The sequence below is a fragment of the Sphaeramia orbicularis genome, chromosome 10, assembly GCF_902148855.1.
Source record: "Sphaeramia orbicularis chromosome 10, fSphaOr1.1, whole genome shotgun sequence".
Lineage (NCBI taxonomy): Eukaryota > Metazoa > Chordata > Actinopteri > Kurtiformes > Apogonidae > Sphaeramia > Sphaeramia orbicularis.
Genome location: NC_043966.1, coordinates 28,939,048 through 28,964,402, shown reverse-complemented (window position 1 = coordinate 28,964,402; position 25,355 = coordinate 28,939,048). Strand labels below are relative to the sequence as shown.

General features: G+C 37.5%; 1 protein-coding gene across 2 annotated transcripts in view; it reads right to left on the bottom strand.

Annotated features, from left to right (window-relative positions):
• spock1 (SPARC (osteonectin), cwcv and kazal like domains proteoglycan 1) overlaps positions 1-8,860 on the bottom strand; it is a 133,006-nt gene extending 124,146 nt beyond the window's left edge. The window contains exons 1-2 of one of the 2 annotated variants that reach the window (XM_030145283.1): positions 8,727-8,860; positions 8,059-8,196 (exon numbers count right to left, since the gene is read on the bottom strand). In XM_030145283.1, the coding sequence (XP_030001143.1) occupies positions 8,059-8,196 (138 nt within the window). In that variant the 5' untranslated portion in view covers positions 8,727-8,860. The remainder of the gene's footprint in view (positions 1-8,058; positions 8,197-8,726) is intronic. The other variant, XM_030145282.1, reaches the window with a different exon arrangement.
• Positions 8,861-25,355: the final 16,495 nt, after the last annotated feature.

Genomic DNA, 25,355 nt, shown 5'->3' with positions numbered 1-25,355 from the left:
AAATGGAAGTCATTCTGGTAGAAACATCTGTTTTGGTTACAAGAAAGAAAGGAAACAGATCCACATCTATTTCCTAATCAAATGTTAGACCTAGATATCCACAACAAAAATAAAAATACTCCACATAACAGATCATTACATAACACCAGAGGTCGTGATAACTGAAAGTATTCTGTCATTGACACACTTTTTTTTTTTTAAAGATGATGGAAAATTCTGAAGGCCGTCCGTCACTTTGACAGATTAAAATACTGAGGGTAATCTACCAAAGAAGGTTTTCACACAGCACTGAACACAACCTGCTCACAGGATCGCTGCTCTGTCTGTCTCTTAACAAGGCATCAAACAGTCCATAACAGTATCCTACCTGTATACAACCCTACAGTACCTGTGTATAACCCTGCAGTGCCTGTATATAACACTACAGTGCCTGTATATAACACTACAGCGCCTGTATATAACCTCAAAGTGTCTGTATATAACCCTACAGCGCCTGTATATAACAATACAGCGCCTGTATATAACACTACAGTGCCTGTATATAACACTACACCGCCGTATATAACCCTACAGTGCCTGTATATAACACTACAGCGCCTGTATATAACCCTACAGTGCCTGTATATAACACTACAGCGCCTGTATATAACCCTACAGCACCTGTATATAACACTACAGTGCCTGTATATAACCCTACAGCGCCTGTATATAACCTTAACGCGTCTGTATATAACCCTACAGTGCCTGTATATAACACTACAGTGCCTGTATATAACACTACAGCGCCTGTATATAACCTTAACGCGTCTGTATATAACCCTACAGCGCCTTTATATAACCTTAAAGTGTCTGTATATAACCCTACAGTACCTGTGTATAACCCTACAGTGCCTGTATATAACACTACAGCGTCTGTATATAACCCTACAGCGCCTGTATATAACCTTAAAGCGTCTGTATATAACCCTACAGTGCCTGTATATAACCCTACAGCGTCTGTATATAACCCTACAGCGTCTGTATATAATCCTACAGCGTCTGTATAACCCTACAGCATCTGTATATAACCCTACAGCGTCTGTGTATAACCTTACAGCGTCTGTATATAACCCTACAGTGCCTGTATATAACCATACAGCGAATGTATATAACCCTACAGCGTCTGTGTATAACCCTACAGCATCTGTATATAACCCTACAGCGTCTGTGTATAACCCTACAACGTCTGTGTATAACCCTACAGCGCCTGTATATAATCCTACAGCATCTGTATATAACCCTACAGCGTCAGTATAGAACCCTACAGCGTCTGTATAGAACCCTACAGCGGCTGTATAGAACCCTACAGCGTCAGTATAGAACCCTACAGCGTCTGTATAGAACCCTACAGCGGCTGTATAGAACCCTACAGCGTCTGTATAGAACCCTACAGCGGCTGTATAGAACCCTGCAGCGGCTGTATAGATCCCTGCAGCGCCACCATTCACAACAATGCTGAATACAACACCGTTACTTCTGTCAGATGACTCACCATTAGTTCACCTGTAGTTCACCCCCTGTCCAGTTGGTGCCAGTGTGCATATTAATCAGTCATTGTCAAGTCTTGTGTCATTGTTTAGCTGACTTCAGCCAAAATTATCTGCTACTTTGCAAGCACAAAATGTCAAGACAGCCAAGTCTCCTTAGTTATTTTAAAAAGCCCAGTAAATGTGATGGCATTGATAAACGCAGTGAAAAAAGAGACTGATGTGGTGGAGGATGAAGGACATGCAAGTAATACTGACAATGTTTATCAGCCAGCAGCAACTACTGTTACTGCTACATTGAGATGTTTTTGAACATTAAATACTACTAAATATGTCTCATTATCATTAAAAATTACATTTGAAATGACAGATAATAATGTGTTATGACGGAATTTTTACGAGCCTGTCCGTCAAAATGATGGACAATAAAAATGTCTGGCTCAACCTCTGCATAACACCTGTATTCCAGAATATTAGGAATGAGTTATTAGGAATCTGACTTGTGCAGAAGTCTAAATCTAAATCAAATCCCATTTTCCCATGTTCTCAAGAAAACCCACCTCAACTTTGACTATTAAACTACTACACTAGCTCCCTTGCCAACAAATGGACGCTCATACATAATGCAGGAGAGAGCAAGTGGCTCATCAACAGGGATGCAGAGTGAAACATGGCAGACAGAGGAGAACAGCAGAAAGAAGGAGTCATGAGTGAGGGCAAAGGGAGAGGGAGGAGGGGAAGCTGGAGAAGGCTATGGCTGAGGAAGCACAGGGTCATTCACTGCTCCGGAGACAGAGAGAGAGAGAGGAGAGACTAGAGCACTGAGGAAAGATGTGGAGTTCATGACTTATTAGAAGTCTGAGGGCCAGGGTTAAGATTGACTGAGTGACAGTGAGATGTGAGATGTGAAGGAACGTTAAAAAGTGCTGCTGCACATCACATGTTCAGGAAACACACAGAAGGCAAACAATGACACGTGTTAGACTACAACCAAATGCGCCTGATAACTAAGTCTGCAGAGATCAGAGATTACCTAATCGCAAAATTTACACTGTTAAGAAAAATTGTTTTGCTGGTAGCAGTTGGTTCGAGTCGAAGCCAATTTTCCCAATTCATGGGGGGGTTTGTTATCTGTGATATTATTTGGTAACAGAAAAAGGTCTACTGAAATTACAGACAGGATGGAGAAATAAAGTAGCAATGTGGGACAAAAGGCAGCCAGTGTTGCAGAAAACAAATTAAAATCAGCAGGTTTGTGTATTTGACAGGACAGAAAACAAACACACAAACACAGAGCAGCTCCTGCATGTGCTTATAAGCTTTTCTGAAATATTAAACATAAATGTCACAACCTTTTGCCTCTCTGTCATCCCTCCCATCATGTCGTTTCCCCTCGCTCTTCTTCTCCCACCACCTTACACTGACAGTTTTCTGATAATGAATTTAATTTGCACAGGAGACCACAGAGAGAATTAAAGAGTGGGCAGTATTTCTCTTTCACACACACACACACACACACACACACACACACACACACACACACACACTGCAGGTAATAGAACTCTATCCATGTGTATAGAGACATGACTAATACTTGGTCTCACATCATGGTTCCAGTATGCCATGCAGGGGAGGCGCTAATAAGGCCAAAGTTAGCCCACTGTCTACTGAAACCTCAGGAGGAAATGTTAGCAGACAGCCAAAAAAAAGTGGTTTAAGCGAATCAAAATGGCTGTCCCCAGTAGGACTTGGCGATCTCACAATGGTGATCGATCTTAATTTGGCATACGATCTACTTTTCAAGAGGGACTGTGCAAAGATGTTATTAAAAACTAAATAACAGGACTGTCAAAACTCCTGCTCAGCTCACATTGATTTTAAATGGCCTCTTTTAGTTTAGTTCAGCGTAATTATGGGATTTTACAGAGCTTTGCACTGACCTATGGGTTTGGAGTGTCAACGTGACTAACACAAGTCTCAAGGTCTTTGAGTTTATAGTGATAGTTAACTGTGTTTGTGTCTGTCATGTTAAGCTGCAGACTTTGTGTAGCATATTGTTTCGCTGCTGCTGAAAAAATAATGAACAGTTACCATAATTCTGTGAACTGTGTCCAGCCTTTGAACTCCGACATAAAGTGAGTCTGATTTACACAAATACTGATGAATCATGCTACTGTGAAAAAGCTTTGATTTACTATAAATTTGGACAAATCTAGACAATTAATGGAAACACTGCCGCTAGGAAAATGTGAATAACGCTTATCACCTAGATATTTATATAATACTGTAATGATGTTGTTCAAAAATTAAGCAAAATGATGAGTTTCTACACAGTAAAAAAATGCAGTCTCCATATTTCAGAGTCAAACTGTTTTAACCTAGATAGAGTATATATAGCTCTATGGAAAGTAAACCAGCTCTTACAGTAGAGTTAAAAGTCAGAGTAAAGTTCTGCACAGATGCAGTGTAAAATTCAACTCTACAGAGTGATGATTAGTGCCAGTCTGCCGTATTGCATTGTGGGCACTGAACATTTTACTCATTGCGTTCTATTTTATGTGCAGGGGTTCAAGGGGGGGTGGTGTTAATGTTTATTTAGGTTAATATGTCTGTTTTACAATGTTTATTGGCCTGTTTATGTTTATTTTTTTATTAATGTGACACCATTAGTCAAACCTGTAGGCATACCTGATTGCTGCTATGAATCTATAATAGTATTACAAGTGAGGAGGATTTTGCTCTTCCAAAATAAAAGCATTGTCTTAGGGTGAATGAAACCAATAGAGCAAACTTATGCCCTTCATGACCCCCACCTTGGGAACCCCTGCAGTTCAACATTGTTTCAATATTGGCATAGGGTGCAAACTGATGATGAAAATAACACTGCAGAGAAATAAATATTAAAATATTATAGTAGTGTTTTTCAACCTTGGGGACCCCACGCAGGGTCACCTGGAATTCAAATGGGGTCACCTGAAATTTCTAGTAATTGATAAAATAAAAAAAAACCCAACTTACTAATAATAAAAATTATGGTGAGTTGAGAGAAACAATCATAATACATAAAAGACATGACAAACTGTGAAGCTGAAACTGAAGCACTGTGGTACTGTTTATCTTTCAAATGTTCATTGTGGTCAGTTTCAGATGCTGCAGTTCTTTCATAATTCATAGTAGGGCTGCTCGATTATAGAAAAAAAAATAATCACGATTATTTTAGCAATAATTGAAATCACGATTATTAAAAACGATTATTTGTTAACCTTAAAGTTGTTTATTTTTTTCTTGCAAAACAATGTAAAATATACTCTTTAAACATAAATAAAGCTTTTAACCACTAAAGCAAAGTATGTTCACTTTTGTACGAACCAAAAAAATCTTTGAATGCAAATAAGTGTACTGTAAATTCAAGTATGTTTCCTTTTGTAAATAAATAGTGCACTGTAATTAAACTGCTATAGACTTGCCATAGAACTGTGGCAATTTTAAAAAAAATAAAAAATAACTCACGTAAAGTGCAAATTATAAATTCAAGTATGTTCAATGTAGTATGAAACATAATAAATTCAGTGGCGTGCCGTAAGGTTTCAGTTCAGGCCTTCTGTATGCATCAGCCATCTAGAATACGTACGTTAGGGTTATACGGGTTAGGGTTAGGTTAATATGGGAGTTGCAGCGTAAAGAGATTCGGAAACTGAAGATTGCATTGCGGACGAAGTTGTTTTTATGTGTTTTAGTTTTTCATAAGATTATGATAACGGTGGCGGTGGTTAAACTTTAGATGGTTACAAAGGTTTGTTGTGTTAGCAGTCGGTGCGGACACAACTACGAAACACTTTTTGCACGTGATGTGTTTTTGCTCTTCATCTTCTTCATCAAACCCAAAGTGATTCCATACAATTGAATTTGACTTGCCTTTTTTGTTTACCAAGCACTTCTGCTGTGATTCTCCTGCCATTTGTCCAGACCGCTAGGTATACAAGTTTCCTCTTGGGGTGGACCTGCCGGCTAGCAGGCAGCAGTAGCTTAGAGGGGGGCGGGGCAGAGCAGCTCATGGTAGCTTGTGTGTGCGTGAATTAAAACAACTCAAAATTAATAATCGTTTTTTCTCGATTACATAATTCTTGTAATCGTTGTGTCTAATAATCGAAATCGTAATTGAATTTCGATTAATTGCACAGCCCTAATTCATAGTTTGAGTTCTTGTTTGTTCAGTATTAATTGTCAGCCTTGTAAATCCAAGCTGGACTGACTGTACATATCCTGACCAAGGAAAATCAAATTCTCACTTTGTGCAGTAATCTAAACCTGACTTTTCTGCCTCCATCCATAATAATATACATTATATAGACTAAATGTTGTCTAAAATTAACGTTTATTTGCAACATAGTATAGAAAACTATTACACTATCAAAAACAAACTAATTTTGGCAAAAAAAAAAAAAAAAAGACAAAGTCTGTTCTAAATGTCTGGGTTTGGCAGGAATTAGTGATGTTAAAATGGGGTCACGAGCCAAAAAAAAGGTTGAGAACCACTGCATTATAGAGTCATTTTTAAACTAAATTTGGAGTACAAACAACTCTATAAAGTGTAATCATATTACTCTTTACAGTGTTAAATATTTTTACACATTTCATTGTTAATTTTGACACTGAATTGAGTAGAATTAACTCTGAAAATTTGACACTGGCCATAGAGTAAATTTTACTCTACTTTTGAATGGGACCAAATGTTATCTGAAACAGAGTTAAATTCAACTTTTTAAGAGTTAAATTGACACTCTATTTTTACAATGAAATACCACCAAAATGTTGACACATACACAACCTCCAGAAACCAAAGAAATCTAAAGAAAAACTAGTTTTGGTGTAACCCACCTATATCTGACATGAAAACTTGTGCTTCAGATTGTGGATTGTGATCCTACATGATCTTCTGGCCCTAATCCCCAGCATCAGAGTGAAAACCGGAGGTTCTGGTTAAACTAAAGTATCAGTCCATCATTGCTGTTCACAGGCCAAAAAACAAAACTAATCATTTCCAACTGTTAAGTCTTGGTCTTACTTCCTAAATAAATTAAAGGAGCTTCAGAGGTATCCTAATCCAGTTAGACATCATGGACAGATGGATGCACAGAGGTGGAGCTGATGCACTTTCCAACAGTAACAACATCATTTGGCACTGTTTGTTATTGGGAAAATACCCACACAGAAAAGAAGAGTTCATTATAATCGAAGCTGACTTCGTTCCTGGTTCTAGAATTCACTTATTATTCATTAATCACATATGTATGCTGCATTTATAAATTATACAAGACTGGGAATATCTGTGATGGAAACTGGTGTCTTTGGTTACAGTATAGTATGATGATGAGACACAGTTCTCATTTTAAATGCTGTCAAACAGTATCTCTGATAAATGATGTGATGGAGCCATACCACAAACCTTTTAAAGCTTCCAATCGACTGATGCTGTGTCAGAGAGAGGTTGCCATAGGTAGACATCAGTGTAATGCTTACTTTACAATAATCAGACCCACATTACGGTGCTGCTGTGTCAGTCAGGGTCTGATGGTGGTGGTTAGACTTTAAAGCAGTGATTCCCAACCTTTTTTGACTTGTGACCCCATTTTAACATCACAAATTTCTAGTGACCCCAGACATTCAAAACTGAGACATTTTTTTGCTAAAAATTAATTTGTTTTTGATCATGTAATAGTTTTTTATACTATGTTGCAAATAAACGTTAATTTTAGATGACATTTAGTCTATATTATGTATATTACTATGGACGGAGGTGGAAAAGCCAGGTGTAGATTACTGCACAAAGTGAGAATTTGATATTCCTTGGTCAGGATATGTACAGTCTGTCCAGCTTGGATTTACAAGGCTGACAATTAATACTGAACAAACAATAACTCAAACTATGAATTATGAAAGAGCTGCAGCATCTGAAACTGACCACAATGAACATTTGAAAGATAAACAGTACCACAGTGCTTCAGTTTCAGCTTCACAGTTTGTCATGTCTTTTATGTATTATGATTGTCTCTCTCAGCTCACCATCTATTTTTATTTATTTATTTATTTATTTTTAATCAATTACTAGCAATTTCAGGCGACTCCATTTGAATTCCAGGCAACCCTACATGGGGTCTGGACCCCAAGGTTGAAAAATACTGCTTTAAAGTGACTTGAACCACCTTTACATGACACACGACAGACAATGTAGTTCATGTTGTTACGGAAACGAAAAAGCAAGCCATTCAGGGTGAAAACGAAATAAAGACTTTTCCATAAAATGCAAAAGTGTAATGTTATTTGTGCTCCTCTTTCAAAGTGCGTTTGAACCTGCTGAGCTGCTACAAGGTGGATTATGCCTACTGGCAAGTACTCAAGTACTCACAGGGTGTATCAAGGGCGTAGTGTGCACACCACCCTCACCACACACACACACACACACATATAGTAAAGCTAATTATATTGTCCCTTTTGGCTAGATGTTGTGCACCCCCTCTCCAGTGAAACTCACATCTCTGAATCTGTTCCAGGATCTGTCCTTAGTGTATTGAGCCCCGGTGCTCAGCCATTTGTCGTTACTGTTACCGGAGACCACTGTTTCTCTGCTCAGCAAGAGAGCCACGACAGGTAGCAGAAAGAAGTACATCATCTGAAAGCAAAGCCAGAGAGAAAAGAGCAATTTAAGACACACATTCATGGAACGGAAAGAGGGCAAGAAGAGAGGAGCGTCTTTAAAAGTACAAGAAGAAGAGAATGAAGTGGGATAAAGCACTTTTATTGACAGGACTGGCGTTATGGCGCAACATTTGCCCCAGTGTCAACAAAAACATAAAAGCGTTGGTCGGAGCCGCTGCTGTGGATGGACTGGACACTGTTCATTTTATCAAATTGCTGATCCGTCTTCTAATCGGATTAAACATTGGAGAGTTGTCACCGCAGCAGATGGGACACCGCCAACCATTATCCGCCGAGCTCCGCCAATTTAAAAAGCAATTAGCGGCGTCAACAGAACTGCCAAAACCCCCACGGAGCTTTGTCTTTTCTGCTCCCACAGAAGCTCTCCCCACGACCCAAAAGCGACCACGAACACCGAAAACTGACTTTTTTTAATATTTATTTTACAGCCTTTGTGTTTTCGTCCAAACCCGTGAGCGCGTGAACCGTCCGCGCGGGACCTACCTGGGATAGTTGGTGTCCAATTCCGAAACCCGGGGGTAAAATAAGTCCACGGCCCCGGGCACTCCGGTAGTACCCCGACACTGCTCTAGTAGAACTGACGGTATAAAAAAAAAACACACGGAGATGCCTGAGAGCGCGAGCGTACCGGGAGCTGTCTCCTCCTCCTCGTTCACCAAACACCGCCCACTTTCTCTCTCTCTCACTCCCTCTCGCGCTCTCTCTCTCTCTCTCTCTCTCTCTCTCTCTCTCACCGTGTCATTGATTTTCAGCACAGAGATTTTTTTTTTTTTTTTTTTTTTTTTTTTTTTTTGCGTGTGTTCGCACCACAGCGCAGGCAGGATTTAGGAGCCGTGTCAATGCGTTGTTCTGGATGTACAAACACAAATTCAATTTTAGTCATGCGTTTCTCCAGTGGAATTCATGCTCGTGGGCTCTGCATTTTAAAAGCAATTAAGTTTAAAAAAAAAAAAAAAAAACATTAAATCAAAGCTGCATAGTGTCTGGAAATCCTGGGATTGTTTGTATGTTGCGCACTTTTTAACACACACACACACACACACACACACACACACACACAAGACTCAACGGGCAACAAAATCTAGGACATTGAATTTCTGAGACTCAAACGATATCAGTTTAAATATTTAAAGTCTGAAACTGCTTTTCTGAGAGCCTGTCTGGTGCATAATGTCTGGAAGTGTTGGAAGTGTAGTCCTCATCACTCAGCAGACTCCAGTAGTAGCTTTACTGCCTTCCTTTGTGTCTCTTATGGGTCTAACTGCCAGTGCAAGACTTTCTACAGTTTGTGGTTCAATTTAAGGTTTGAGGTTTTTTTTTTTTTTTTTTTTTACTGCCTTTTACTGAGTTCTCCTTTTGGCACAAGAGAACAGCACTTTATGGAACTAACTTTCACATAAAGATTTTAAATTCACTGATATCATACTTCTCAGTTTTATTTCTTGCACCATTTTCAACGGTAATATTGCTAGAAACAGAAAGGCTTCTGCATTCGCTTTTCACAAAAACTTCCCTTTCATTATTTTGTAAAGTTCTGAGTGGGTTGATGTGAACTTTTTTTTTTTTTTCCTTTCAAGTAAATTAGCATTTTATGTTCAAGGCTTGTTCTGCCATTTTGGTGTCTTATGCCATAGACAAAGCTCAATAAAATGACTCAGGTTAAAAACAAAGGTGATGCTACTGATATCAGTGATATGAACATTGGCGGTGCTCATTGCATTAAACTATTTATTTATTTATTTATTTAGGGACAGTGCACATTAACCCATAAAGACCAAAACCATCTGATGTAAACTGTTTAATACCTTTTGATCCATTAATCCTATCAATCCATGTAAATAATTGGTGTATAATACAGTTTGTTGTCTTTTCAGGGTCATCAGATATGACCCATTTGGATGTTCAGAGGCTCCACACTGAACGTGGAAAACCCATCATCTTCTACAACATTGATTCACCAGTTAAACCCATTGATTAATGACAGTGGATGGAGACACTTGGTTTATACACTTTTGCTGAAAAAGTCACTTTTTATCTTCAATTTTGTCTGTTTCTAATATAATAACCCTCAAATTTAATCTGAGCTTTTACGAACATATATATGATCAGTGCATTCAATATGAGAAAATACCTTGATTTTCACTGAAAAAAAAAACCACTTCATAATATTGTAATAAATGGTGAGAAATCATTTAAGAAAGGCTAAATCGAGAGAAAATTTCAATTGGGAACTGCCACAGAAATACCACCAGGTCTTTATGGGTTAATGAACATCTATATTATAGACAACAGCAGATGTACTTGTGCTGGATTATAGCTAACATACTAATTTGGATTCCTAGGCACGTAACAAAAAAAAAACAAACAAACAAAAAAAAGTCACAATATATAAAAATACATAACAATAAAAGTATAACACATTAAAAGCTACAACAAACAGATGGAGGAGCTATCCAAGGTGCTGAATTCATTTTCTCCAAATTTAGGAAGGCCAAAAACACAAGAGACATTATTAGTTATTATTTACTCTCAATCTGAAATAGCTTACTACTATGAAAATATGACCTGGTTGTGGCTCTGTTGCATGCTGCACATGAAGCCAACTGCATAGAATACAACTACATGCAGACTGCTGCCACTGGGAAAATATTAATTGAATATTCTTGTATTTATTAATACAAATACCATGCTGTATAGAAGGCGCATTTTGCATAATATGAGCGTAAAAAATCCTGCTAACCATTATCTCACTCCTCAGTTTGTTTAATTAGTGGCACTACGTATAAAAGATGAAAATGAGTCTAACTTTTGGAAACACAATCTCCAACCATACTATTGTATATTAGCAAGTGCTGTGTGAATGGTGGAATTATTGGGCTTAATAACAGACTTAAGAAGTCCAATAAGCCTGTTATGAGCTGAGCTATGGCATCATGAGACACTTGATTCTGACATTTAGTGGCACTTAAAAAACATTTTATATGCAGTATATATTAACAGTTACGTAGCCAATGATAAATGGGCAAGCTGACATTTATAGTAAATCTGGGGCAAAACTAGAACATTTGTCCTTGTCTTAAGACCCACTGTCAAATGTCTGATTTACATTTTTATCTGTACTGTATTTCCTCTGTAGCTCAGTTCAGAAACCATTATACTACAGAGCACAACAGCATTAAAGATTACTCTTCTACTTATCTCTTAATTTCTTAATTAAGAAATGAGTAGATTAGATATTATTTTCATGTTGTTTTCTGTTTATGTTTTTGGGCACTTGTGATTTTTAGTCATTAAAGCTGCATTCCTTCTTCACCTGTCTCCTCTTTGTCCAAATCAAAAGAATAAATTAAAATCCAGATGAATCTGACATTTTTTACATGCCGTTGTGGAAACCTTCATGTTTAGACACAGAGGAGAGCAGTAGAGTCATGTCTTGATTATGTCTGATGGATTCTGATGAGTGATGAGTAATTACAGCTGTCAGCCACATAGTTTACACCCCCCATCTGTCTAGAAACACCTGTGTTTCTCCTATGTCTGTGCATCACAGGGTTGATTTTCTACAGCCTCAAAACACAGGCAAGGACAAAGATATAGAAGCCTTGTGTCCTCTCTGACCACTTGAATTACAATATGCTGAAAGATAATTAAGGAATTTTAGCCCAGTGAAGCTTAGAAAACTATCAAGTGCTGCAGCTCTAATAGATTTATAAAATTTATTTAACTTGAGGCTAAGAGTTAGTTATTCATAGAGTAACAATTGTAAAAGGATGTAATGCACCAAACATAATAGAGATTATAGAGATACAGTATGCACATATGCAAAGCAATGCAAATAATGTATAGCCTATATCTAATCTCTAGCTCTTACTATAAAGTCTCAACACTTCAAAGCTTCAAAACAAAGTGGGCATGAACACATTAGTTATGATACGCATTTGAAACAAAGGTTTTTTTTAACCCTTTCATGCATGAATTATGAGAACCTTATCAAGATTTTTTTTTTCCTGGGTGTCTTTATTCCTCTTTAGGGATGAAAAAAAAAACAATGCAATTGAAATTATTTTATGAACCTATTTTTCATAGAGCTGCAAAAATGTCCACTCAGCTGGACACCATGCGTTTGATTTTTGAAGAAAATAAACATATATTTATTGATATACTATATGAAAACTATGAAATAAAAATATTTTTAATGCTGTTAATCTGATGTTTTCTCACATTTTAACATACTCTAATTCTAGTTATTACTCACTTCATGTAGATAACATGCAAAAAGAAAAAAAAAAAGTTAAAAAAACAAACAAACAAAACAAAAACCTGTTAATTACAGTCTAATAACAATTAGCAATTGATTTACACTCAAACATGTTACTCAGGTTCATCAAGAACAGTGAAGTTACAGGAATGATATGAATTGCAGTGTATGGGATGATGCACAAGCATCCGCTGTGTTGGCTGATATGGAACTAAAACAACAAAACCCATGAATATATAAGAGAACAGCTGGAGAAGAACTGTCCACTGTAGTGACCACTATGCATGAAACGGTTAAAGCTTTCACTAAATTCAGGAAAAATATGATGTGGCCAGATGTAACATGGTAATGCAGGTGACTTGAAAAGCACACATGCTTATCATTTTTGGTCATTTATATTGTGTTGTTATAGAAGCTTAGCCAGAGAGTCGCCATACTTTGAATTCAAAGGATCCAAACCAAGCTCACTGCAGTTAGATTTTCTTCAGATTTTTTTCCCTCTTACCCTCTTTCTCTAAACACAAGCATCTACGGGGGGGATGCTTTGGGAGACGAAGGATAAAAGCAGCTGTAGGGGATCCAATTTTGAATAATAAAGATCAAAATATATGAAACAAAGCAAAGGAGAGCAGTGTCCCAGCAGTGAATTTACAATCGTACATCTCCCACATTACCAGTGCAGACGGTGGAAGGAAAGTACGGAAGGGGGATGAAGGAACAACAAGAATGATGAAAAAAGATTAAAGTTGTGTGAATACGTGCAGTTGTGTGTGTCCATGTGTGTCTGTAGGTGTGTTAGAAAAAAGTAAAAAGACTGAGGCGGGGAAGTGTGCAGGAGATGTTTGAAAGGGGGCAGCGGGGTGTGATAGACTGCTTCTTAATGAGCTTTGTGTCTGTAACTTAACTTGTGCATGAAAACTTCCATTCCACTTGAATGACTCCACAGAAAAGCTCTATCCTGAGTGCCTGTGAATGGACCATGATCATACAGCATATCAGCCTCCTAACTGACAGCTAACTGGGGTGTCCCACTGAGCAATGTGCAATATGTAACATTTCCATCACACAACAATCCACATTTCTGCTCTGTGCTCTTCAGGGCATTCATAAATCCGATCATACATCTAACGTTCCACATAGGATGAAAAGAGGAAACTCATAGAGCATGAAACCAACCAGCAAATTGGATAAAAAGCGTAAATGCCTCAGCATTCCAACAGATGTGTTTATGTATCCTAATCAGTTCCTCATCAGGGACTTTAGTGACAGTAAACAGAATGTGGTGTTGACATGCCCCGATCTAAAAAAGGACTAATTTAGCATCCAAATAATAATGGGATAACGTTCACCATGTAAACACATGAAATCACTACAGATATCTGACTCCAATCTGCTTTGATGTTTACTCCTGTTATTTGGGCACTGCTGCGTTAATAGGTCTTTTTTTTTTTTCAGAGTTAAGAGAGGGGAGCGTATTTTTGTCATTTCCCTGAATATCATTTTCCAATGCTTGTTTGTTAAGCTCTGAAAAAAATTGTTATGATCACAGCATGTTTTGGAGACTAAAAACAGTACCTTAAAATGATGCTGAAGGTAAAACAAACCAAAAAAATGTACTGTAATAAATAAATAGATATGCAACAAGAGAACTTGACAAGGAAATAGATGGGTGCCAAATTAAAGGATAAACCAGCATGAAGTTTCTTAGCAAGCTGTTGAGACACCACTTGCTGCCAAAACAACTTCACTGTTCTTTGGCACTGATTCAATATGTCTGTGAACTAATAGAACTTCAGAAGATGTTTGCTCATTTGGTCTTTTGATGACGGTGGTGGGAAATGTTGTCTAATATGTTGATTAATTATCTAAAATCTCCAATAGGTCTACAATTTAATTCATAACTAGTTACTGCCTACATCAGTGAACTGTGATACTCCACAGTTGGGAACTGTATCACCCATTTAAATTTTTTTTTTATATTTATTTATTTATTTAAAGCACCCGTCTGCATTCATCCTTTACACTCAGTAGATATTATCCAGTATTTGCCAGTGTTTTGGTGTCTAGTTGTGCATTCAGAGTACTCGGTCCAAGGTTATTGCTGTAGGTAAACACTGCAGACAGAGGAACTGTCCAAGGTGCTGAATATTCCCTCATCTTATTGTGAGACTGACAAATAGGTAAAGCAAATGCATCAGGGGCTGACTGGCTTTTGTCAAAGAGAAAACTGAACTTAAAGACAGGAATTACACTCCAAATTTCCTCATTGGGCCTCATGTGAAAACTTGCATGATATTCAGTTAATTTATTTCAAGAAATATTTTTGGCGTTCTAATTAACCCATAAAGACCCAAACCTCCACTGGTGACCAAAGGCACCTACTGACCCAAATAACTTCTGATCCACCAATCTTATCAATACATGTAAATAATTGGTGTAAAATACAATTTGTCATCTTTTCATGGTCATCAGATATGACCCATTTGGAAATTCAGAGGCTCCGTAGTGAACATGGAAACACCGTCATCTTCTACAGCATTGATTCACCAGTAAAACCCATGGAGTTTGACAAATGACAGTGGTTGGGGACACTTGGTTATTACGTTCAGTTATTGATATCTTTGCTGAAAGAGTCACTTTTTCTACAGATTTCCCTGTTTTGATATAATAACCTTTGAATTAACTCCAAGTTTTCATGAACATCTAAATCAAATATAGTGAATTAAATACAGGAAAATGCATGATTTACAGTACAAAATACAAAATACAGCAAGTAATATAATAAATCATGATAAATCACTTAAGAAATGCTGACCAGAGAGAAAAATTCATTTGGGAACTGTCATAAAAGTAGCACTGGGTCTTTATGGGTTAAAGATCAAAGACATTCCTCCAAGACGGGAATTTTGTTAACAACCTGACACATTGCAGACTTCTTGGTAGAGTCCAGCAACAGAGCACTGAAGAAGAAATTTAAGTATCGATGACAGGAAATAGGGAACATGGGGCTTCCTGGAGCTTTTATGAAATAAATTAGCTGAATATTCTGGCCTAATATCGTGAACACAGGGTCAGACTTGGACACAGAAAGATAGAAAGAAGTATTTTCTTCTACCGAGACTGGCGAGACAAAAAAGCAGACAGCTAGGTTGCAGTCAAGGACAAGAAAGCTGATATTAATTTGGTTAAGACTGGTTAAAAAAATGCATTAATGCTGAAGACTAGATATATGGAGCACCGTTTTAGGTCTCTAACAGCACTGTGTCCTGCTGCTGGTGTTGTGGTCAGGGGCTAAAAGGGCTTTGAACTGTTTGAGCTGATACTCCAGAGGAACAAAGGACACCAAATAGGAGAAAAAGGAGTGTAGGGTATAAATTAGCAATGACACAGAGAGGTTATCTTTTTAACAGCAGTCTAGTGTTCAAGAGGACACAACAGAAAGAGGCATGCACTGCAATGCAGCACAGCACCAAAAAACCGCTGGGCCTCCCTCCAGGGCAGCAGCAAAAAGACAACAGGCAAGGTCACCTAGGTGTCTTGACTCCAGTACTAAGGAGAGGCTTTCATAGGAGGAGTTTCTCACCAGAGACACAGAGAAACAACAGCACCCTGGGGAAACTGTTTAACACAATGCCAGTGCCATTATCTGTAATAAAACAGCAGCCTCATTCACTGTCCATACAATTTCAAGAACAATTTTCTCCCAGCTTTTTTTTTTTTTAATCATGTATTTTTCTTCCATAATTACAAATGCCATGTTGGTGCCCTTGGGTTTGTTATTTGTGCTATTATCTGTTCCAGTTTGTACAATGGGTTATGGGTGATTCACCTACAATAGATTAACAAAAGGCAAAAAAAAAAAGGCTCAAAACAAGGAATGCTAAGATTAACCCATAAAGACCCAGTGTTACTTTTGTGGCAGTTCTCAAATATATTTTTCTCTATATTGAGCCTGTCTTAAGCAATTTATCACCATTTATTGTAATATTATGCTCTGTGTTTTGCATTTTTCCATGCAAATGATGTATTTTTCTGTATTTAATTCACTGGTCATGTAGATGTTCATTAAATCCTCGAGTACAGTCAAAGGATATTATATCAGAACAAGAAAAGCACTCGGAGAGCGCAGACCTCAGCCACAACAGATCTGTGTCCACCCCCCCCTCCCGATCACCACCAAAATATAATCATTTCTTCTTTGCGCCAGTATCAAGATTTCCTGAAAATTTCATGAAAATCCGTCCACAACTTTTGAGTTATCATGCTAACAAACAAACAAACACGCAAACACACAAAGCAAAGTGATCACAATACTTCCTGGCAGAGGTAAACAGAGAAAACTGAAGAAATAGTGACTTTTTCAGTAAAATATATCATTAACTGAACATAAACCTAGTGTGTCCATCCACTGTTATTGATCCAACTCCATGGGTTTTACTGGTGAATCAATGTTGTAGAAGATGATGGTGTTTCTACGTTCACTTGAGAGCCTCTGAATGTCCAAATGGGTCATATCTGCTGACCATGAAAAGATAACAAGCTGTATTTTACAACAATTATTTAAATATGTTGTTAGATTTAGTGGTTCAGAAGTTATTAGACATTTTAGATCGGTAGGTTTGGTTACCAGTGGCTGTTTGGGTCTTTATGGGTTAGGCTGTTTTTTGTTTATTTTTTATAGTTGATGTGAACTTTGTAACCTCTATTTGACATATCTAAAAATGACTGACGTAGTCTCTTTGAGGAATGCCTCCATCCATAAGACATAAGAGTTCACTCGGTGGTTTGATGAATATAAAAATGACATAAATAATATGGAGTGTCCCTCACAGTCACCAGATCTCACCACACCAACACCAACATTTTCGACAGCACTCACTGTCATCATCAAAACACCAACTGAGGGAATATTTGGTTCCAATTTGCTGCTTCAGTACGACCGTCCTCCCCAGTTTAACAATGAGTTGCCTTGTCTTTGTCTGTGCTCACTCCTGTGTCTCTGTGTTTTTCATTTCTCTTTTCCCTTTCCATCGATTCCATGCGGTTGAGGCAGATATCTCTCCATTCTCAGCCTTGTTCTGTTGTAATTTTTTTCCTTCCCATTATCAGAGGTGGCCCTGTGTGGATTGTTTTTTTTTTTTTTTTTTTTTTTTTTTAATTTTTTCCTCTGTAATATTGGAAATGGTCAGCCTTACACAATGTTAAGTGCTTAGTGATGATTTTGTGTTGTGATTGGGTTCTATTTACAGCACTATGCAAAAGTGTTATGCCCCCTTCAGCTTTGCTGTTTTTACAGGACTATAATTATCTATTTCTCAGTTCCTACATTAAAGGTGGGGTAGGAGATGTTTTCCTGAAGCATTTTTTTACTATATTGCTTAAAATCCCCTTCACACCTCAATTACAACCAATTAATTAAATGCTCTAACACAAAAATTAAAAAAATGTAGTCACCTGTGGAACGGACAGGACTGAAAAAACACCATCCAATCATTTTAAGCAGTCATCAAAATGATTGAACGGTGACATGTCTATCAAATTCAACTGCCATTTGTTCCTCCCCCCTCTGCGTATACCCTGCTTCGTGCATGAATCGTGCATTCTCAGAGGCTTGGAGCACTTGTGCAGGAAATGAAGCCAGAGCCAGAGCTTGGCTAGTTATATTAGCTATATTAGGATGGAAAGTTCACGGGCAAACTGTTTTGTCACTGAAATAAATCACAAGGAAATGTAACATTAGCCAGATAGGTATGAACTGCGGCTGTTCTGTAAGACTGGGGTTGGTGGAGGAGACTGAGTTAGGTACACAGGGAGCTGAGGTCAGAGCCGGCGCTGGACCCGATGCCGGAGCTGGGGCCGGGGCGAATTGATGCTGTGCAGCGCTCGTGAACCCTCGGGAACAAGCATTGCCAGTACTCTGGAGGCGTGGCTTTGGGGGGATGTCTGAAGAAAGGGGTTTGGACTGTTGAATTGTGTATTTTCAAAATGTAGCTTGCTTGAACTGTTTTCCCAAGACCTCCTACCCCACCTCTAAGACACAACAAGAGAATACAGGGGGATTGTGCACAGTGTTATAAACTCACAAAAAAAACATAAAATAAATGGTTTCTACAGGCAGCAGTCAGCCTTTAGTGTGACCTCACTTCCCATGACAAAAACTATCCCAAAAAAATAAGAAACATTTGAGAAGTATAACACAAAAGTTGAAGATTAGTGCAGTACATTTCATATCATCTATTTACAGCAGTTCAAGATTTAAGAATATTAGAACCACAAAATACTGGGTGTTTTGGTCTTTTTTACGCCTGAAATTCTTGGTTTATAGTACTGCCCTCATATATCCAACATATTCCAGTTATGTCTCATTACAGAGAGTGAGAAACACATATGTACACCGTAATAGCCTAAATGTCATTAGGCTATAATCTTACTAAAGTGACAAACCTGCACCATTATCTGAAGGTCTTTGGCACAATGGTGTGAATAAACATAGATTAAACTGAAGAACTTTGGGAAGAATGAACGAATGTTTCATCCAGAAATTAAGAATGAATGCCAAGCCTCATGAAATCTGTTTTGCTGATGCATGGTAGCTCAACACATTAACTTTAAATATAAATTCATGTAATTCAATTCAATTTAGTTCAGTTCAATTTATATAGTACCAGCTGTAATAAATGATTATCTCAAGGCTCTTCACAAATTCAAATCAAGGTGTTAAAAAGACTGTACAGAGAGGAAACCCATCAAATTGTCTATGAGTAAGCACGAGGTTACAGTGGGAAGGAAAAGTGCTTTTACAGAAGGAACCTCAGACAGAACTGGGCTCCAGGTAGGTAGCCTTTGGTCTGGACCAGCTGGGGTGAGAGGACAGAGGAGACACAAAAGAACAGCATAAACAAAAATAAACAACACTGACACTGAATGACACAGACAAACATCAGGCAAGATTGAGTCCAACAAACAATTCCACAACCAGAGATACCTAGAGAAAAGAATAGGAAGAGAGAGGACAGAGAGGAAAACACACAAACTATGAGAAAGGAAAAACACAAAGTTAGCTGATAAATACTGGTGACACATATAATACAGAGAGACAGTTAGAGGAGATGTACTTAATGCATCCTTGTCCCCCAGTAGCCTGGGACTATGCAGCTGAAACTAAGGACCACCAGAGCCAACCCTAACTATAGACTTGAACAAAAAGGAAGGTTTTGAGTCTAGTCTTAATGGTATAGAGCAGGGGTGTCAAACATGTGGCCCAGGGGCCAAATGTGGCCCACCAAAGGGTCCAGTTTGGCCCCAGGATGTTTTTGCCAAGTGCAAAAATTCCACAGTCTTGAACTGAATTAAGCAAAAAAAAAAAAAAATTTTGCTTGAATTAAGGAAAAAAACTTGTAGCCAAAACAAATCGTCAATTAAGTAAAAAAAAATCTTGAATTAAGCAAAAAAAAAAAAAAAAATCTTCAATTAAGTAAAAAAAAATCTTCAATTAAGCCAAAAAAAAAAATCTTCAATTAAGCAAAAAAAAAAAATCTAGAATTAACAACTTACATTTTTTTCTTTGTTTTAGTGCAAAAAAAATAACATTAAATTATGAAAATATTTACATTTACAAACTATCCTGTAACATTAAAATGTGAATAACCTGAACAAATATGAACAACCTGAAATGTCTAAAGAAAATTCAGCACAATTTTAATAATTTTTCTGCCTGTTCCTCAGTGTTTAGTGCCTTTGTAGATCTTACCCATAATGCACATGGACAAATGAGAAGTTGAGGAATAATATTGTTAAAATTGCACAAAATTTTCTTATGTTTTTTAATTTAAATTTCAGTTTTTTCAGGTTTTTTTTTTTTTTTTTTGATAGTTTTTAAAAGTAAGTATTTTCATAATTTAATGGGTTTTTTGTTACACTAAAACAAAGACAAAAATTCAGAGTTTTCATTATTTATAGGTTATTCTGTTATTATTTTTCTGGTTCAGCCCACTGCAGATCAAATCAGGCTGAATGTGGCCCTGAACTAAAATGAGTTTGACACCCCTGGTATAGAGGGTGTCACGTAGGAAGCTGGTTTCAGATGAGAGGAGAGTGGTAAGAAGGCATTTTAGTTGAAATGATGCCTTTCCTTGGCATCCTCCTCACTAATCACAGGAGGGCAGTGTCATGACAGTAGCCTCACCTGATTGGTTAATTATTCTTTTTTTTTTTTTTTTTTTACCAATGGATGCCACCTTGTCCTGGCCTCCTTGCAGACATGCAGTGTGCAATATTGTGTTTCACCGCTTATTCATTATGTACCATTTAAAGGGGCACTGTTTCATGTGTTGTGGAATGTTCAATAAGAGGAGAGAAATGGGGAAGAAATGACAGCAACACAGCACAGAAGAATAACCCAAACTGTTAAAATACATATTTTTTTTAATTTGATGTCGACTACAGACTATAAAACAGGGAAGTCTAGCTTCCCTTGGCCTCCAGGAGAAAACTGTTTCTACTCTAACATTGGCCAAACAGACACTCAGTCAATCCAAAAACACTGGTTCACTTTTACTTCGCTGATAAACTACATGTATTTGTGACATCCTCCCATAGTGACAGTCATGTTCCTCATAATAGTACAAGAAACTTTCTTTGAAGCCTTTGTCAGTTACAGTACAATTCAGAAAACTCACTTACAGTCTAAACTAACAATTACACCTATCTCGTAAAGCCAAGTGGCCTGTGTGCATACGTATGTGTGAGTGTATGTGTGTGTCCGAGAATTCACACAAAATCAGGAAAGAACTGACTGCTGCAGTTTGGCTCACTTATGTATTTTTGGTCAAGAAAGAGACTAGCAAAAACGACAAGTTGATAGGACGAACATTTTGGGAAATATTAATAATTTTGGAGTACAATAGCCTTAAAATCACGTTCCTATGGCGGTGACTGCTGGACAAATGCGGAACAGCATGCACGAATATGCAATAAAATAAAAACTACCACATCTAGAACCCCTGGATCCCCACGGGTCAACACACTGGTTCAACTATAATAACTGTAATATCTCCATACAGGTCATAGCACTGCGGTAGAAACAGCATTAGGTAACATGGTGTGCAATCATTAACCAGCTTTTTGTGGAGTTTTCCTCAGGGTTCACATGCTGTCAGTGATAATAGATAATAAGCCAGTGGAGCCATCCAGTCATGAGCTACATGCTGCATTAATTTATACTGGTTTGTAATAACAACAGCTAAATGATAAGGTTTATTCGGTGGTGATAATGTAGGGTTAAATGAAGGCGTGAACACATCCTCAGTCATTAATGCTTCCCAGCTTGATAAGATCCAAGACCTTCTTTCTACCATCACAGACAGGAAACTCAGTAACTGACCGCAGCAGTTGGCTCATGGCTGAACCAGAGTGGGAGGAAATAGATAACCCTTATCAAGGTTTTCTCAAAGGAATATTGCAGCCGTGAAAGCTAATTACACTCCGGATCTGCAGAGAACAAATATAAAACCCACTGATCCCTTACATGTTATTATCTCTGAACTTTGCTGACAGGTATATGCACAGAAATTGTTGCTTGCAGTCCAACTTTTTTTTTAAATTTTATTATTATTTTTTTTTTGTGTGTGAGTGTGTGATCGCATTACGTAGCGTGTGATAGTATGTACAGAACATGCCTGGAAATTGCACCTTGTGGGCATTTTCTTGGAGGCGGTGATCTCACATCAAATAATCAATGTAAGACAAAGAGCAAACATAGAAGACAAATGCAGAAGGAAGAGAAGAGACGATCCATAATGTGTGAGCATGCAGTTGTGTACACATTTTATGTGAGCTGGTTTAATAGGATCTAATTAAATTTTGACTGAAAAGAAAGAAAATTCTCCAACTCCTTCAAACCTGTCAGTGTGTTTCACAGCTAAACAAACCCTTCAGTCCCTCAAACATTTGACACAGTCTTACAGCCAATTAAAGACTTTTCTCCCTCCCTGTCTATCAATCTATGTATACATCATCCCTTCATTTTGCAGGTTGAATCCCTAAAATGTACTATGTATTTAAACCGTAACAGTCCATCTAAAAGACAAATGACATATGAGTGAAGAATTTAATATTGTGATAGAGGCACTCAACATTCTGCCAGTTCTCCAGAGTTTAAGTGCTGCAGATTATCTACACAAAACAACAAAAAGACAAAAAATTGAATATACAAACATATAAACTATCACCAGAAATGACTGGTTCTTGTGGTGAAGTAAACACAATTATGACTGTAGCTGTTCCATGTCACCAAGGACAAAAATATATGACAGTAGAAGGATTTTCTGATATAAAGAATCACTGTTGTCACTGGATTGTAATGACACTCGTTTCAAAAGCAGAATTACGTATGATTGATGATCTGTCTTATGATTTTCCAACCACTTTCTCTTCTTTTTTGGCCTTTAAGTGTTAATGGGATACATTTTCTCACTTTTTCCACTTCAGTTCACACCCACACTTAGATTAAGCTTGTTAACTTTCTGCATCCTCTTACTTTGTCCATTTGTCATTTTTTACAATCTGAAATTATGTTGAATACAAGTTCCCTTTCTCATTTCTCATCTCTCTCTCTCTCTCTCCTCTTACCCCATGCCTTTACAATGCTCGATTACATCTTCACTTTACTCCCTGCACTATTTCACCCTCTGACTTCACATTAGTCTTAGTAACCCTTCTTAAAGCGCTCTTCTTATCTGTTTTTTTAGGTGTGACCTGAATTATTTTGGACAGGCATGGCATTGTTGCCTGTGTCAGAGGTCCTTTTGTTGGGCAATGGTTTGGAAAGCTGTAGTTGTGAACATTCACACATTGAGAGGCATAAAGATAGTAGGATTCAACAAAAACCGATAACATGGCCATTTTAACTGTTTCACATTCAGTCACAACAGAAACAATAAGGTTAATACAAGAGATGCCAGACACATGGTTAGTATCAAAGCCTAAGAACAGTGGAAAGACCACATGAATCCCCAAATAATAAAATATTACACTTATTACGAGGTCTGCGCAATAAGATAATATATATTGACGCACAGCAGAACGAGGTCTATAGATTCCTATTGGTTCACATTAAGCTTTAGATCAGTCTTGCAGTGTTCTTGTCATTTATGTGCTTTGCGTTCTTCCACATGCATAGACAGAAAACATGAAGGTAACACAAACAAATATGACAATACAATAGACTTAGAAGGACTACGACCATAAGTGGAAAAGGAAGTGTTTGCTCTTGGGTTGTTTGATGTGACAGTAGAAAACCGTCCAAAGGTAGTGATTTGGCAAAAACTGTGTCCACTCTAAGAGTTATCCCTTAGTCTCGCTGCAGTATTTTTGCTTTGCTTTTACCTTAAAGCTCCAGTGTTTGACAGTTTGTAGCATCACTGGGCCAAAAGTTGATAATGACCTTTGAGCATGTTGTAATTCAAGTGGTCTGAGGGGACACAAGATGTCTGCATTCACTTCTTTCCTTTGTTTCCAGGCTAAAGAAAATCTACCACATTCAAGATTCAAGATTCAAAAGTTTGTTTGCCATTTGTGCACATACACATAGGAACTCTTGTGTGGTCATTCAGGGAGTCAGATAAAAAATACAAGAAAAACACATAATTCTACAAAAAGAAGCCACGGACATCTATAAATATGTGGGTGCCTCTATGAAACTGGTCCCCAAAAACAGGACATGGAGGCTAAAAATTCAAACCAGATGTAGACTAATGTTATGAAGCAAGTTTGGAAGCACTTTGGGTCTATTTTAAAAATAAATACTTACTGAGATAAAAGAGAAACTATTTTTCAGATAAAATACATTTTTATATTATTTTTATACAAAAATCCACATGTATCACAGTCAAAAGGACACGAAAATTACGTGCTACTATTTTTTAAAATATCTTTTTACTCTCTCACAGATACATTTTGGGAATTGAACTAATTATGCAAGGCAGAGTGTTTCACAAAAATTACTGCTGTTGCAAAATTATTTGCAATTTACATGCATTTAACTGGACAGGTTCTGCATGTCAAGCAAGTGGACACGATGGGTTACACACGAAATCTGGAATGAGACTGAGGATTCATGAAAAACCCACATGTCTGGATTAGAAAAACCACTAGGATCATCAAATTTAACACAGTGTCTTTAATTAGAGCAGTATATAAGACCATTTACAGCCATGTTTTCAAGATCAAATGCACTGACACCTCAGTAGCTTTTCCTGTCCCCAATATTTTATTAAAAATTCATTAATTCTGGGATGGTTCAGAGCAAGAGTCAATTTTTTTTTGCATTTATCTGAGGTCATCATTAAGTACATCCTGGGGGGAAATATGTCTGAATTTGTCTTTTATTATTGGGTCTAAAAAGCTGGCAAAGTGGCAGGTATCAAAATGAACCCAGTTTCATAGAAGCACCCATATATATATATATATATATAAATAAAAGTGCATAAAAACCTTATAAAAAGGGGAAATAAGAAACCATTGTGTATTGCACACACCCCGGAGACAATAAAATAAAATAAATAAATACAATTGCAAGGGGGTAATCAATCTAAATGAGTACACACACACACACACACACACACACACACACATACACACACACACACACATATATATATATATGTACACATATACACATACATTATATTGCACTATGCCCAAATGATTTTGCATTGGCCAAGAGCTTCACTGTGGCAGAGAGGAAGCTGTTGAAGAAGTGTGTTCTGTGTGTGATGATGTGGTCTGCTCATCTGTGTGTGAGGTCGTATGTGCAGTGTTTGTGTTTGAGCAGGAAGAGCTGGATGGGGTGTGTC